This window comes from Condylura cristata, unplaced genomic scaffold, assembly GCF_000260355.1.
Source record: "Condylura cristata isolate star-nosed mole 26May11 unplaced genomic scaffold, ConCri1.0 scaffold00030, whole genome shotgun sequence".
Taxonomy (NCBI): Eukaryota; Metazoa; Chordata; class Mammalia; order Eulipotyphla; family Talpidae; genus Condylura; species Condylura cristata.
The window spans coordinates 4042256-4059182 of NW_004567131.1; the positions used below are offsets into that span (position 1 = coordinate 4042256).

The following is a 16927-nucleotide window of genomic DNA, read 5'->3' on the forward strand; positions in this document are numbered from 1 at the left end:
CATTCACTTAACTTACAGGGTGTGGGATGGCCCAGAGACCCAGCCTCTACCTCATGTGGCTCAAGAGATGACTGCAGAGATAGGGGAGCTGTGTTAAGGGAACAGAGGTCATGTTGGGTCAGCCCTGGATGAGAGAAGTGCAAACAGACTGTCTACAGTCCCTCAAATAACTGTTGTGTCCCTATGTTTGTTAGGAAAGGTGGAAGAAAGCGATATTGCAGGCGGTAAAAAAGAAGCCACGGAGGCTATGACAATGCAACGGCATGCGTGCCCAGGAGGGCCCCCCCATTCTTTCATTACTTCATTCATTCATTCCTGTCTCGTTTACTCTCTGTGTGAGCCACTGTACTTGGCACAGAGAATGTAAAATGAGGACAATACCACACGTTTCCTAAACTGAGGCAATATGGAAGACAGTGGATAACCAGACACACTAGATCTTTATTAACCGCCTTCATAAGAGGAACATATGAATTATACTGAATTTAATTCCAATGATTTATGGAACACCATTATTCTGTTTGCCACTACAATAGAAAAAAGAAAAGCTGCTAGTTACACTGTGACAAGCCGATGCCAGAGTCACAGCTCACCTCACTTAGGAGCAACAGCAGTGCCTGCCCCCCTGCTCATCCCCCCCGCCCCGGGGGGGGGGGGGGACTCTTCTCTGTGGGCAAGCAGGAATCAAGAAAGAAGGGCAGTTTGAACAAAGAGATGCTCCTCTGGCAGTCATGGGGAAGAACAGAGAGATGGCACCGGGAGGCAAGGAGTGGCCTCCACAGATCAAGTGAGAAAAGATGAGTTGTCAGGCAGAGTGAGGGAAGGCGAAAGTTAAGAGGTATTTAGGGAGTAACTGGGACTTAAAACACTGATTACATACATCACAAACCCATCTCCTGTGGCTTGCCAGCTGGACTTAAGACTGGCAGAGGGTTTTCATTTTAAAATAGGTGACGGGGAAGAGGAGGCAGCAGGAATGGTGATTCTGATTTGGACGACGCTATTCTGAGGGGTCTCTGGGATTTGTCAGAGAAAAGTCTATCTGGCAGGAGGAGCATCAAGATATTAGGAATACACCATTAAGATGACCTCTTTGCCTGAAGACCTGAGAAGGGTCTCGGGGAACTTCAGAGTAGTCCCCAGTGTCGGACGAAGGGACCCTCTTCACAGGTAAGAGCGAGACACTGGCTGGTCAGTAGCTTACTGTGTGCCCTATTGTGTCATGACAACAATCTTCTGATGTGACAGGTATGATCACAGACAACATATATGGGAAACGAGAAAGCAGACTAATAGCAGACAAGAGTCTAAAGTCAGTTCTAGAACACTGGTCACCAAACTGGAGGCCCAAAGTTGAGTCTCTGCAAGGTAGATTTTGGTTGCAGGCTAACTATAAACAATCAGCCCAACACTTACAGACTAAGTATTACTACTCTTGATTAATATGCTTAAGCATCTACTCCCTCAGACTAGAGAGGAGTAGTAAAGTAAGGTAACACATGTTTTGGCAGTTCTTTCCCTGAAAAAGTCTAGTTAAAGGATAACTGGTTGAGAAGCAATCGGGAAGCTCTGTGTTCGAAGAGGCCTAGAAGATAGCTTAGGTGGGCTGCACGGGCTCACCCATACCTGCACCTTTACAACTACCTTTCCCCCAGCTTTAAAGGAAAAAGCATGCTGACCAGACCTAGAAGTCTGCCTCCCTGGCCTGACAGTTTCTTCTAGGTCACCACACAGGGAAACAAGTAGAGTTTGGGTTGAATCATGCCTTTAATACAGTCTCAAGACCTGCTTTATATATATATTTAAAGCAAAAGAGAACCTAAAATTATTAGCCCAGAGAAAAAGGACAGGTGGGGATCTTTCTCAACATGCACTTGAGATCTTTCTTGGCCAAGCCACTGCACATATCATAAAGATGTAAATTCCAAAAGACATATAGTCAGTACTGCCTCTCTAGTGAAGATGCCACTCTAACAGAGGGTATGCCACCTGCAGTGCCCTCAGTGGGGTCAGGGAAGGTGTTCGAAATGAGTCACAGATCTATTTTCCCAAGTTTTCAGAATGTATTAGGTTAAACCAAGTGCCATCAAAAGAAGAGTAATAATGAAAAGTCATTTGTGTTTCTGATAAAGCCATTGTGATAAAGCCATGGTGAACTTTCTAGCATCTGCAAAATTAAGTGACTCCTATAATGGGTGAGAAGCTCTTTTGCAAATCATGTGAATTGCTATTCCTTACGGTCAACAAAATTGAAGGAAACCAAGACTAAATTGTAGCTGATTTTCAAAACTTGGTTTGAATGATAAATCCCTTAGGCATGTTTGACATACGATTCTAGGAGTAGAAGGAATTTTGTGCAGCAAAATTCCTGTTTCCATCTATTTGTGTTTATGAACAAAGTTCTTCAGCATTTAAATACATAAAAACATAGAATTTGATGAATATCTTCCTCATCCCAGTACCATGTTATATTTACCCACATAAGCATCTCTGCAACTGTTTTTTCTAAAACTTATTTTACGTCTCTGTTTAATAATCACTCATTAAAATTTTAGCATGTTTGTGGTATTTTGATCAACTAAGGGTTAATGAGGAAATAAATCTCAATCCAGACTTTATTTTTAACATAATTTTAATTAGAAATGAAAATTAAACTAAATTTAGATCCATATAGCCATAGAAGAAAAGTATAATACTGAGGAGTATATCTTAGATTTCAAAATCATCAAGATAAAATTCTCTGGAGAAAAGTTTAGATGAAAAATGAATAATACAAATACCCAACTGTTAAACAAGAGCATGTCCATACATTTTATAAATAACTGATGGCAGATTATCAAATCACTATGGTTTTAAGATTTTATTTCAAACATTCCTTAAAAGAACAATTGTTTTAAAAAAAAAAACTAATGTTTACTATAAATTAAATTATATCCTTTGAAAGAATGAAATGTTTATGGTGTTCTTAGTTGTTTTTTTTGTTTTTGTTTTTGTTTTTGTTTTTTAAATTTCCAGCCCTCCCCGGTGGTGCAGCGGGTTAAAGCACAGCATTAAGAAGCTAAAGCCACTTCAACATGAGTTCGATCCTCACCCCAGAGGTGATCCACATGGCATGGCAGACCTCTCCTGACCCGCCTGCTGTTCCCCTCAGCAGTGTACTTCATTGACCTGATTTTCCACTCCCCCTTCTGTCTATGGTGAATTGTCTCACTGCACCTGTGCCTCTGGCCTGTACCCCGGTTCTGTACGCATAAATAAATCTTTAAAAAACCTTTTTCCATGGCAGTTAAACAAAGGAATAAAATATGAAAATTATTGATGTAAGAGTTTTGTTTTACTATAGATTCTTCATATCTAGCTGCATAATGAGGGAACCAGCAAACCATGGTGGGGGGGTGGGAGGGAAGGACAGAAAGACTGAGAGGGGAGTGAAAAAGAGACACCTTATAACATAGCACCCAAGGTGGTAAAGTAAATAGGTGAGAGGACGTGACAGGAAAATCACAGGACATACTGACGGGAGAAAGACCCCATCCAGGCACAGAAGTCAATGCTTTTAAATGACATATAAGAGAGAACAAAAAGGGTGGGCCTCTCATGATACAGAAGTTAAATACTCTCCGGGAACAAAAATGGGACTGTAAACAAAAGAGGACTACAATACATTTCTTTCAATCCCATATTTCTAAAGAAAGTGCAAAGGAAGTAATGGTTCACATTTTTATTTCTGAATTTCAGTGCTGTGCTACTACTTTAACAGATCCTTTACTTTTTAGGTAACAATTCATTTAATGGCTTTGAGGAACTCATGAGAAACACACAAACAAGTCTTTATTTTTGTCCAGTTTCTTTTTAAAAGCAAAGAATCTCCAAAAGTATACTAATAAAAATAAACATGTAGCTTGGCTGCTTTCACCTAAGACTTAATGTCTTTGCAAACAATGAATTAAAATAATACAGGAAAGGAAAAGACAACTTTTTCTCACACGCAAAAAGGATTACATGATTACACGACAAGTCCAGTGAATCAATTTCCGTCTCACCTGGCAAATTCTCCACTCATCTCTTGCACCCTCTGAGGAACTCTTGGTCCACCTAACTTGGGGATCTGGGAAGAGTAGGACACGTGGGAGGGTAACAGCAGTTACTAAGTTCTGTTTGGGACAAAAAGAGTAAGAGGAACCGTAGCCTTAGTTCTAACAATAGCCAGCAGAGAACAGGATTATAAATCATGAATCCGGCACAGAACAATCTGGCTGTACATTACAGCTGGTATGGAAGTTGCCAGCAACTGTGTGCAGCCCAAAAGGAGAAGAGGGTGAAATACAGATGCCTACGATAAACTAACATTCAAGGAATAAATGGAGAAGTTGGTTGTGACATCTTAAAAGGAACTTAAAGAAAGAGGATCTCTAGGAAACAATCCTCCAAATAACCAATTCTTTTTTTTTATAGATTTATTTATTTATGCATACAGAACTGGGGTGCAAGCCAGAGGTGGAGGGGCAGTGAGAGGATTTGTCACAGAGTAGGGAGCAGAACAGGCAGACTGACGAAGTACACTGCTGAGGAGAGCAGCGGGTGGGTCAGGAGAGGTCTGCCACGCCATGTGGGTCACCTCCGGGACTGGGGATCAAACTGGCATTGAAGTGGCTGAGGCCTGCTTGCAGTGCTGTGCTTTAACCCATTGCACCACCAGGGAATGCACTAACCAATTATCTTATCAGTCACCAAATTAATCCATTTAAGTATTTAAATTTACCTAACTTAAAAACCTCTTTCTTTTAATTATTTGTAAACTAACTGTTGATAAAATAGCCATGTTCTCAGCAACTGGCCTACTTTATCTAGGAAGACAAGAGAGCAAGGTGCAAGAGAGCAAGGAGCGAGCCAGTGTGAGCACAGGAGAGGTCAGAGTGAAGGGAGAAAATGTCCTCAGCAAACTGGGGACACACACTTGTGGACCACAGCGTTGGGAGATTCCAGAGGGGAGCTGAACGGAGAGAAAAGAAGTACAGAGGAGAGAGTGTTACTGTTATTTTTCCTTGTATTGTTTTTAACCTAAGAGACTCAGGTAATTTATGTGCTGAATGGAAAGATGCTTGATTTTCCAGAAGATGAAGGAGCCTGAGGAGTGAGATCTGAAGTGCAGGGGGAAAAGAAGATATACTTCCCTAACAAATATCTGCAACAGCCCTGCTGGGTCAATACTTTTGAATGACAAAGTCCACGCCATTTTTTCAAAGTCCCTGATATGACTGACTAGAAAGTTTTGTCTTGCCTTGAATTCTCAGAAGAACAAAACATGAAAATGTGCCAACACTGGAACTTATTTTCATAGTACTAGCATTAGATGTAAAGAAAAAAGAGAATTACAATGTTCATTTTTCATTGTCCGAAACTCTCATTCATACCTCCACCTTCCTTTCCTTTCAATACCCTACGCCACCACACTCCCGAGAGCTTCCCACTTCACCAGGACAAGAGGAAAAAGGTGGTTATTTTTTTACCCATTACATTCAAATCTTACTTCCACAGGTACTTGATGCCAGCAATGACTTACTCTTATTCCCAAAAAGAATAAGAAAGAAGCTCCTATTCAAGTTGAGCAGCTTGCTTAAGAAATGATGACCACTAGCGTCGGCACTGTACCATGTGAAGACTGTTACCTAATCATCATTAAGAAGTTATAAGCTCCTATAAATGAACCTACTACCGTTAAAATATCTATTTTACAGTTATTTTAGGATGTTCTCTAAATCAGAGCCTAGCAATTTGTCAAAACAGCTAAGAAAGAATCATATAGGACTCCACCATTGTCACATAACATCCTGGTCATTATTACTGTCATTTAAAAAAATTTCTCCTGCTACACTTCTCTACAGGAATCTAATTAAGAAGATGATTCAAGTTCACTGTATTGTTTAAATTTTATAACTCCTCTGTAGCAGGGAAAAGGGAACAGTGAGTTAAGCTAGGGACTGAACAGAGAGGAAAACCCATAGGAGAAATTATACACATATCTAGAGATCATGGAACAGACTAGTTAGCTGAAGTTTGACTAAAAGAAAGCCCATAGAATGCAGAGTCAAGTGACACAACAGAGATAATGGTGCTTTTATCTAAGGATTAAATGTTCATTTTTTAACCTATGCCTAAAAATTAACACTTTGGAACTTTTATGTAAATGTTTTATGCAACTTTTGATAATTTATGCAAATGTCAATTCCTAAAGGAAAATTCCTGCCTTCCAGGGTAGGCACTACTCTTGCTGAGTATACACAGAAGTCAGTTGATTGGCAAAATGAGAAATAATTTAGTTGATTAACAAAAGTAGGAAATTCCAAAAGTGTGATTTACTATAAAGAGAAGGAAATCTTAAGGGAGGTATCAGCCAACATGCTTAGAGGTGACTAAAGGGGATTCTATTTTACCTTGAAAACCAAAATTTTGTGGAAAATAAAAACAGGCTAGTTACCAATGTAGCTGGTTTTTTTTTTGTTGTTGTTGTTGTTGTTTTGTTGTTGTTTTTGTTTTTGTTTTTTAGTGAAATAAAAAACAAACAAAAAAATAGTAAACTTACCATCTGTCTGAGATTTACTGAGGAATATTGTGCTGGCCCGAGGATGGTCTGAAGGATTAAATTCCATGTTCAAATCTTTAAAGAAAGAAAAAGAAATACATGAATATCCATTTAATAGCTAAGGTGGGGGGAGGAGTAGGAAGGGGAGGGGACTGGAAGGTGAATCAAAATTAAATTTTCTGCAACCATAAATTGCTAATATGTTCAAGGATTCTGGAGGGGAAAAAACCCTATAGCTACTTTCTAACAGTAATTCTAAATTCAACTGAGAACACCGCTACTTTAGAAATTTGAAAACGTTAAACATGGAAACTATACACATGGCTGGAGATCTCTTAGCCTGAAACTCCACTTTCTTTTTAAGTGTCTGCATCGGGATGTTCCAGCACCGGCAGGGCAGTGTTGTGCTTCGACTGATCTGATCTAATTCCACCATGAAGTCAATGGCATTTCCTTGTTACAGGTGATTAAAATAGGACAGCTTAGTATTTACAACAAATCAACATCCACTTACGCTCTTTAATTGAGATTAATTTTTAATGAACAACATTTACCCGTTAGAGCAAAGGTTACACACTGACACTCTGTGGCATATACCTAAGCCATAGAAGCCTTTTATTTGATCCATACGTTTTCTTCTCCCCCCTTCCTTCAAAATTTGAGCCAACACATATGATTTTTATATTTCAGACATGTACCTTAAAAAAAAATTTTTCCAGCTTATCTTGAGAAGTCAAGTCATCTGGCAGCATCAGCCCCAACGCAACAGTCACAACCACCAGTCAGCTGGAAAGCAGCGGCCCCCTCGGTGGGACCACGGGCTGCAGCCTACCGCGGAGGCTTCCCTGGTCCTGGCGCCGACCCTCACTTGGGTGCTGTGCTGGCCCTCACCCTCTTAATTTTGTAGTCCCTAGCTTAGCAGTCTCCCGGCTAGTCAGTAAGATATAAACATCTTGGAACCCCACCATAGAGGAGTTCCTCCATTATATATAAAAAAAAATTAGTCCATTAAGAAAAAATACATAAGTAAAACAAAGGAATTAAATGAGAGGAAAAGAAAATATTATTGAAAAATCAGAATTCTTCAAACTGGCCAATATTTTTATAGCATCAGAATAAAAACTATTTTGAGTTCAATTATTTCAATATATTTTCAAAGAAAGCTAAACAATACTAACACAAACAGATGGGATTTGTTCCTAGCTTTAACAGTTATTCAAATCAAGGATAAAAGAAAAAAGACACAACATGTGGTCAAAGATGCACTGGAGGCAGCACCTATCCAGAGACTGGGGCCCCAGCAACCTCTGAGGCGGCAGTGTTCCCTACACTCGTCAATGGCTTGCCAGTATACAGGCTTCTGACCTCTCATGAAGTGCCTGACTAAAAAACTACCTACTAAATCTTAAATGTTATTTCAATTATCTGGTCCTTCTGTGATAACTATTAAAGGTATATACAGCAGTTTAGCAACTCAGGGTTGGCAATATTTGGATGGAAGGAAAAAGACAAGTAAAAGATCATTTTTCAAACTTTCTTCAATTTGAAATAAAGTTAGGCCAGAAATTTCCTGGTGAAAATGAGTATTTGTAAAGTTTGAGGTTTCCTGTTCAACCATGATTTTGTAAAAAGATGCTAGCTTTTTTGTTTTTATTTTGTTTTGGAGGGGGAGGACTTCCCATATGAAAGGTAAAGGCACATATATATAGTTCCAACTATGAGGTATACTACTAACTGCCCAAAATTTTAATTCATAATCCCCACAGTAAAATACCAGTTCAAAAACTATGTATTGTGCACACAATACTTCAAGCCCGTGGAACTGTGCAACAGCAAGTCTCAACCCCCTGACTTCAGTGTTAAAAACTGTGCTCCCTTAACAGCCACTCAGATTCGTCTATCAGTCTTAAGACACACTTTATCTGAAGTTACAATTTAAACACTAATGAGCTACTACCATTCAGATAAGATCCTTTCCTATTTAATCACCAAGTCGAACACTCCTAACCCATCACCAAAGTCTTCTTGGGAAAAGTACATTGCCTGTCTGCCCAGCTTTTTTTTTTTTTTTTTAGACGGCATACGAGATGTCGAGCAGTGACTGGAGTTCAGACGTGTGCTCTTCCAAAAATAGAAACCATTCCTTCCTTCTATTCCATGTGGATTTTTTTTTTTTTTTTTTTTTTTGCTTTTTCCACCTGTCCTCATCAAGCTCTTGAGGTACCCACTGTGCTGAGCAATCCAAAAGAAGCAATAACACAATAGGCAATTATTATTTACTTGGCTGATTTCCATTTTGATGTTATTTTAGCAGGCACCACTGCCTTTCCAGGAAAGAGTGAAGCACCCCTCAAACATTTCCATCTGGAAGAAACGCCCTACAGAGAGGAGCTGGTGAATGATAGCACATGGGAGCCAACAGCTCAGCAGAAAGAGAGACCAGCACTTGGCACAGAGATGGGTGAGACAGTTTATCCCCACAAACTGACACTGTAGTCAATATGACAAGATCAAGTACATGACACTACTATAGCTAATGAATGATGATGGAAATATCTGACCAAACTTGAAGAGATGGAGAATACTGTGTTTAAAGTCAAATAGCTTAATCACTGAAATCTTCTCAGTCAAAATTTATTATATTGCTTTCCACCTTGTAAAACTCAATTAAATTCAATTAAAATGAATAAATATATTGAGTCCCTACTATAGGCCAGGTATTGTGTTCAAAAAGATTACTCTGAGTCAGCATCTCTGTCTTTACTTTTCCTATCATCTGTGTTAACTGTTTAATTCTTGGTTTTAAAAGACTAAAGTCGACCCTCCCAGGTGGCGCAGCGGGTTAAGCACTAAGAAGCTAAAGCCTCTTACGCATGAGTTCAATCCCCGCCTGTCTCGGAGGTGACCCACATGGTGCGGTAGACTTCTCCTGACCCGCCCACTGCTCCCCTCAGCAGTGTACTTCATCAGTCAGCCTGTTCTGCTCCCCACTCTCTGTCTCTGGTGAATCCTCTCACCACCCCTGCACCTCTGGCCAGTGCCCCAGTTCTGTATGCATAAAAAAAAAAGACAAAAGTCAACTAGTGGTGAGTCAAAACATATATTTAGATAACTTCAAAATGCATCATATGACATTTCTACCTCCTCCATTAATGATGTTGTGATGTGACAAATAAGCACTTTATGAGACACTGCAAGTACGAATACCAGGGAGTGGTGGAAGGCAGTCCAACTTACTTGATGCCACTTCACTAAGGTGGAACACATTTGGAAGAGCGCAGTGGTGTCAGCTCAGCTCTGAATGGCAAGAACCAAACGGGAGAAACTTAGGGAATATAAGTTTCTTTTTAACTTGTCATGGTTTTTATTCATTCTTTCAATAATCACTGAGGTGACTTCAGGTACTACTGAATTCCACATTTAGTACAAATACAGGAGAGAACAAAACAGATCACATCCCTGCTCTAATGGAACATCTTTCTAAGTTGAAAGTGTGAAGTATCAGTAGAGAAAAATATAAGAAAAATCCACCAAGAGTACACTGTAAACCTTATAACCTCCTACAGAAAGCTGAAGTTCAACTGTCCTGGAGTTCTAGCAAATATTCAGTCCCCAAAGAGAAATACAAATGGTGTAACAATCAATAAAGCGAAAAGAATCTAGATTTTAACTCATCTCTGTTCTAGGTATTCAGCAAATTGCCATATGACTCTGGGTTTCATTTTCCTCATTTATAAAGCAGGTGAATAACACCTAACTAACAATATTGTTATATGATTTTAGGTTAGGTATATAAGAAAGTAGCAGGATATCAGCCACATAACAGGTGCTCCATAAATAATGGCTATTTAAATTTCGGTGTATTCGAAAACACTGTTCCACAGTACCTCAGTGCTAACAAGATTAAACTCTTAAGACCTGTATGCTAAACTCAGAGACACTAAGGATGGGTTTTAATCTTTAATACCTATTTTCTGTTTTTAAGGATTCTGGCAGGAAATTAATGCTTGAAATTTCATTTTTTCACCATCATGATATAGATTTTCCTGTTGCTCAAAAAAATAACAAGATGATCCATGATAATATGCTAAACTAGGTTCTAAAGCAGTAGTAGTTTAGAGAAAACAAGTAGTTTCAAGAAATGTCATGGAATCCCCAGAGTTGACTTCCAACTAATACTCAGAAAGCACAATTTGAACCACTGCTTCTTCAAGACGATACCTATAAAGACATACAGGCAAATTAAAATATTAATAGAACAGTCATCCTAAAAGTCATGTCAGACTTTAAAGTGATAATGGAATTATTCTGTCACACTGCTTTCAATTCATGTCTCAGCTGCATACAAGGTATGACAAGAGCCCTTTATCTAAAAGTGAAAATACATCAAATAGCATGTTTGCTAACCAGTTTAACTCTGGTGTTCTCCTACGCCAGGTAACCTAACTGTCTTCCATCCTTTGCACAGATGCTGCCGTATACTTATCAGCTATCTACAATTGCTCATCTTTGCTTTATTTAGTGCTATAGACATGGTTAGCACTAGTGTAATAAAGAATCCATGCAATAAAATAATGTCAAAGATATGCAGGAGTCATTATCTCTGATAGTCTCAAGATTTGTAAAAAAGGAAAAGAGAAAAGTAACAAGGTGTAAAATATGCCAAGTCTAATATGGATAGATAAGGAGACACAAAAACAATCTGCACAAAGCATACTTTTACTCCCTTTCTCTGCACTGAAGGGTTCCAGGTTTTTTTCATTATTCAATTATCCCAAAACATGGGCTGTCCTTTTAGTCTAGAAAATGTCAGTGAGCAGGGGGTCAATGAATTCAAGGATTCTGCGATACCCTCGTAGTTTTCAGAACTTCATGATAGAAAGTCAACTTTGATTTGAAGGCCAACTGTGGCTAGCCTAGTAACCTCAATATTAATATTAGATGATACAATCAGACCCAACTCAAGATAAACATTTGACAAGGGCAAAATCTTGAACTTTTGATTTCAACTTTAGGTAGTTATATGAATCTGGCTATGGTCTAACTACAAGGCAAGGCTAAAATCAACAAATAAATCCTATTAATTTTAAATCAGATTGGATCAGAATTATTTGCTTTAAACTTTTAGTTACTATTGCACCACTAACTGCAAATCGGTGATTATCTCTATTCGCTAGTGCTAATGAGGCCAAAATCAAGAGCTTGAATCCTTTACTTTGCTCCACATGGCTGCCCAATTGGGCTGCCTGGCAAGCCCAATCCCAGAAGTCTACATCAGAATCCCTATTTATGACAACCACAGTTGCTGTAGCTGTGACAGCAAACTGTTGTTACTGCAATTTTAGTTAATTCTAAAGCCATCTCTTCTACTCCCACTGATTTCAAGTTCACTCTTCACAGTTATTCTAACACACGTAGTTTTGGTTATTTTCACTCTCTACTTTCAGCTGCCTACATCCTTGGGAGTGCTCCATGTGGGCTGTGTGGCTTTGTATGTGTGTCTGTGTCTGCACATCTATGTGTAGTGGACCTCTGGCTCTGAGTCTGCACCGGATGCATGTGTGTCTCTGTGCATGCGCATCTGACCTCCCCTCCAGAGCGTACCTTCCCATCACCCTTCTGTCTGCCCATCTTCCTGTTTCCAACCTGACCATCTTCTATTCACTCTCTGTCTGCCTATATCTATGTGTTTCCCCTTCCTCTAGCTCCCTCCCTCACCCCCTCTCCAGGCTCTCCACTGTCTCTTTAATATTCTGTCTTAACCAAAGGAAACAGTGAGAGATCCTTATGTTAAAACTAAACATAAACTGTTCTGCCAATATGGCAGAGTAGATAACCTATAAGCTCTATTACTACAGACACTTAGAAATGTGAATTAAAATGTAAGACACCCTTTTAAATGCCTATAAGTATATGGAAAGAAAGTAAAGGGAAAATGACCTTGGCCCCTAACCAAAGAAAGAACTGAGATATTCCAGCAGGGAACTCCATAGTGGGAGATGGGTTTTGAATTTTGGCCAAGGCATCCATATGGCCTGTCTTACACCTATTATCCTGGCATAATTACTAATCCTACCCTCCTTTATTTAAAAGTGTCTTGGTTGAGAAGTCGCCTTCTTTTAACATACTGCATAATAGGGCATGAGTTGGAACTGATGTTTTTATATACATGAACACTCAAGTACCTATGAACCCAGATTTTTAAATAAGGAGGTTGGGTCTGGAAGGAAAAAATTGTTCCATTTCCCCAATAACTGGTAATCACTAGTTTGTCTGCGGTTTTGGAGTTCTCCTCTATTCTGTGTATATAGTTCAGAAAATCCTGAGGAAGACACATACATTTCCACAAATAATCATGAAGTGATGTAGAACACAGCAAGGAGCATATGGATGGCACTTATAGGAAGTGTTCTAGACTTTAATGGACAGAATGGAAATTTCACACATTGGGATACATTTATTAAACAATGCTTCGTATGCCTTGACATCAAATTATCAAGGACAAACTGCAGTTTAAGGTCCAGCATAGAACAAGATTAAAAACGTGCAACTGAAACCTGAAAGACAAAATTTTAAACACTATCTGGATGCTTGAGCAAATCATGTTACTTTTTGAAGCCTCAATAAAATAAGATTGACTGTCTCATTGTGATGATCAGAAACAGTGTTTATCATTTGTTTATATATACAAGTGTCTAAGGAAATTTGGGAGGTTCTTTTTTTTCCAAGTTAAGGATATGTTGTCAAATATCATCAGTTTTTAAACCCAGTTTAATACGTTTTTTAAAATTCTGCTTGACATATGTAATGCGAGTCTGGTAAATCACTCGTTTCTAATTACAATCTTTTAGCTTCGTTTATTCTTTCTTCCCTTAAAGACTTATTTATGCATACAAAAGCCAGGGTGTAGGCCACAGGTACAGGTGGTGAGAGGATTCACCAGACAGAGTGGGAGCAGAATAGGCAGATCTACTGAAATAAACTGCTGAGGGGAGCAGTGGGCATGACAGGAGTGATCTGCTGTGGCATGTGGGTCAGCTCTCTGGCTGAGGATTGAACCGTGCTGCAGTGGCTGTAGACAGCTTGATATCACCGTGTCTTTACTCCCCGTGCCACCAGGGAGGCCCCTCTTCTTTATTTCTTAATTTGCTGCTGCCAAGGTTTCATAATTTATCTCACTCACACACACCCAGCTCGTCTCTGTAGGATTTTGTAACCAAAAAAGTCACTGTTTTTTCCTTTTATAAAATTCAATAATGCAAAACTCTAGTGTGCATTCCTCTACAGAAGAAAGTCAGTTAAAGCCATGATGATCGGGAATCACCATCTGCCAAACAAAAATGGCTTTCAATGTACAGAAATATCCAGCTTACCAAGGGAACTAGCTCTTTAATGTGCATTTCCTCAAACATCAAATTAAGGCATAATGTAACTAATACACAAAGCAATCCTGAGACATGCTCCAAATGCCACTCCTCTCTTCTGCCCCCCCTCATGGTAAAGAAGCTAGATAAGGTAGAAGTACTTCGTAAAGGCATGACATTGCTATCTTGAGCACAACCTGCACAGCAGCTCTCTGACGTGTGTGGGGGGCGGGGAATGGTGGTTGTGAATGGCTGATGTTTCCAATCTGGGCTGGGCAGCGACTATTTAGTTCATCATCATCCCCTCTATCCCCAAAGATAACTCCCTCCACTCCCAAACTTTAAGCAGCTGCCACAGAAAGCAGCTATAGCTGACTGAGAGCGCCAAATACAAAGGTCCCTTCAGGAAGGCACCAGATCTGCCCCATTTCAGAACATCACTGTTTCCCAGTTCAGAACAAGGCTCGTCTTGGTTCCCATCTCCAAGTCTCCTGGTTTTCAAGGATCCTGATAGCTTCATCAGAGTCAATGATGAAACCAACAGCAAAGGGGGCAAGAGGGGAATGAGAAGAAGCTATGTGGAGATCTTAAGGAGTGAAAATGAGAACACTTTTCTCAAGGAGAAAAGCTGTGAAAACTATCCAATCATGACTGGGGTTCCTGCTGCTGCTGCTGGTGAGACAGCTATAATGCCACTCCAAAAGACATACAAAAAGAGTTTCACTTAACGTGGCTGCTTGAAAAAACCCTGTTTCTTTCTATGTAAAAATACAGATGTTAGTGAGACTATCAGTTTCATTAATTTATGGTACTATACATATATAAGTTTTAAAAGTCCTAGTCAATCTCCCTTTGGAGGTTTATAGCAAATATGTAAAGATTTGATTTTTCTCAAGCTAAAATCAAAGTCCAGTGTTCATTTCCGTAGAATCTGACCGCTCAAGGGAGGAGAAGGTAAAGTGTGGGAAAACACAAAAGCACCAAGAAAATTCAGTTTACAAAAAGATTTACTAAAGCATTTTAGAAGCAGACTACTTTGGAAAACATCAGGGACAATGAAGTTCCTAAAGTTGAGATAGCCTAGTAATAAATCAGACTTTATTTCCACGTTCACAAACATAATCATGAAAAACCCACACTTCCCACAACCCAGACTTCCCACAAAGAACATACCACACAATAAAGAGATCTTCAGATCAAATTCTTATCACTGGTCCTACATAGCCCCCAAAGGAGCTTCAAGATGCTCAGGAATGACTCTAAAAACTGTCAACCCATCAAACACTGGGTTGACTGTCAACCCATCAAACACTGAATTCTTTTTTTTTTTTTTTTAACCATACAACTTACCACAAACTCTGGGAAACGTGGATCTGCCTTGAAACACCCAGTATCCCAGTGCCTGTAAAAATGCCCCCTTCCTTCCCGACAGCACTGGCGGCGATTCTGTAGCCTTCTAGGCCAGCAGCTCTAGCATCCAGCTCTGAGGAGCCCCCCGATTTCCCACAGCTTTCCTTCGTGGTGTGCTTGGATCTCTCTGATTCAGCTGAGGAACAGATGTGCAAAATCCATCTACTTTCACCTTTTTGTATGCCAAAACTTTATTTTAACATCAGCTACAACTAAATCTATCTTTTCTGCCATTTGGTAAACAAGATATGTTCTCTTGTATGTAGCTCAGCTTGGGGTGACAGAAGCAATTTCTGTCTCTTCCTTCCCTGTGTGTTGGTCTACACGCCTTTTCATTTTGTTTTTAATAAGAAAGTTAAATCTAGACTGATTTCCTATCTCAATCTGTAACTACAATCTGCCTTTCAAACATTCTGATTTTGAGGAAAATATAAAGGGAATACCATGGCCAGTGAGGGTCACCTCAGACAAATGTGATGCATAATGACTTTATAAAGATAAATTTTGAGATGCAATTACCAAGGCAGAGCTGTGCTGAATTTAATCAAGTCTGCTGAGCTTCAGGGGATGGATAATAGGCAGTCAAACATACAAGATTTGCCTTCAGATAAGATACAATGGGAGAGACAGATTAATGTGCCTCAGAATCTCCTACCACCAAAGATCTACTGTGGGTTAATCAAATCTGAATTAAAACAATTACAAAAACAAAAATGTCTATGGAATCCATTACATTTCTAAAGTTGAATCAATAATAAGACACTTAACTTAGCACAACAGATGCTTAATCCTAGTTCTATTTGTTTTATTTGTATGTTCAAGCATTGCTTGGGTAGGTTTTACATCAGACTCAGTCAGGCTGTGCTAATAGTGAGACACATGATGGAAAAGCCCCCATTACATAGTGATGAATGAACTTGACAATCTTCAACACAACTGAGTGTAACTATAAACACATACAACTGCCATTCTTCTGCAAACCCTCAGACACTGAAACAAGGGGGAAATATAAGAAGGAAAATACTAGTTTGTGAAGTTGTGACAAATGCCTAAAGTCTACCATTTTAAGTCTACTGGGACCCTGACAAGGCCACTCAGGTTTCCTGGTTTGTTAATTGAGCAAAGAGTGCTCAATAAAATATGCCAAAGCCACTGTCTTGACACTCTGTTCTGGCTCATTTCCTCTCAAGGCCCAGTGAGAGAATGACAAGAAAGGTTGCAGAGCTAACCACTGCCTGCTGGGTTCCAGGCAAACTATGCCTGTAAGCTCTCAGCCATCAAAGACCCAGCAGACATTTGTCCAAGCTCCCAAGTTAAGTGGGGGAGTTGAGATTCAGAGGTACCCCTGGTTCAGCTAGCAGTGACCCCAGGGTCAGCAGCTGTTCCAAATATTTGATGGAAATTGAAAGCTGGGATGTCTGGTAGATTTCTTGTGTGGGGAAAAATCCAGATTTATTCCACTTTTTTTTTTTTAAAGATTTATTTATTTATTCGTACAGAACTGGGGTATAGGCCAGAGATGCGGAGGGTGAGAGGATTCACCAGAGACAGAGTGGAGAGCAGAACAGGC

At 39.6% G+C, this 16927-nt stretch overlaps 1 protein-coding gene across 1 annotated transcript in view; it reads right to left on the reverse strand.

Annotated features, from left to right (window-relative positions):
- Positions 1 to 16927, reverse strand: part of CCNY (cyclin Y) — a 151471-nt gene that overhangs the window by 61635 nt on the left and 72909 nt on the right. Inside the window, exon 2 of the mRNA XM_004691142.2 lies at positions 6584 to 6658. Within this exon, the coding sequence (XP_004691199.1) occupies positions 6584 to 6658 (75 nt within the window). The remainder of the gene's footprint in view (positions 1 to 6583; positions 6659 to 16927) is intronic.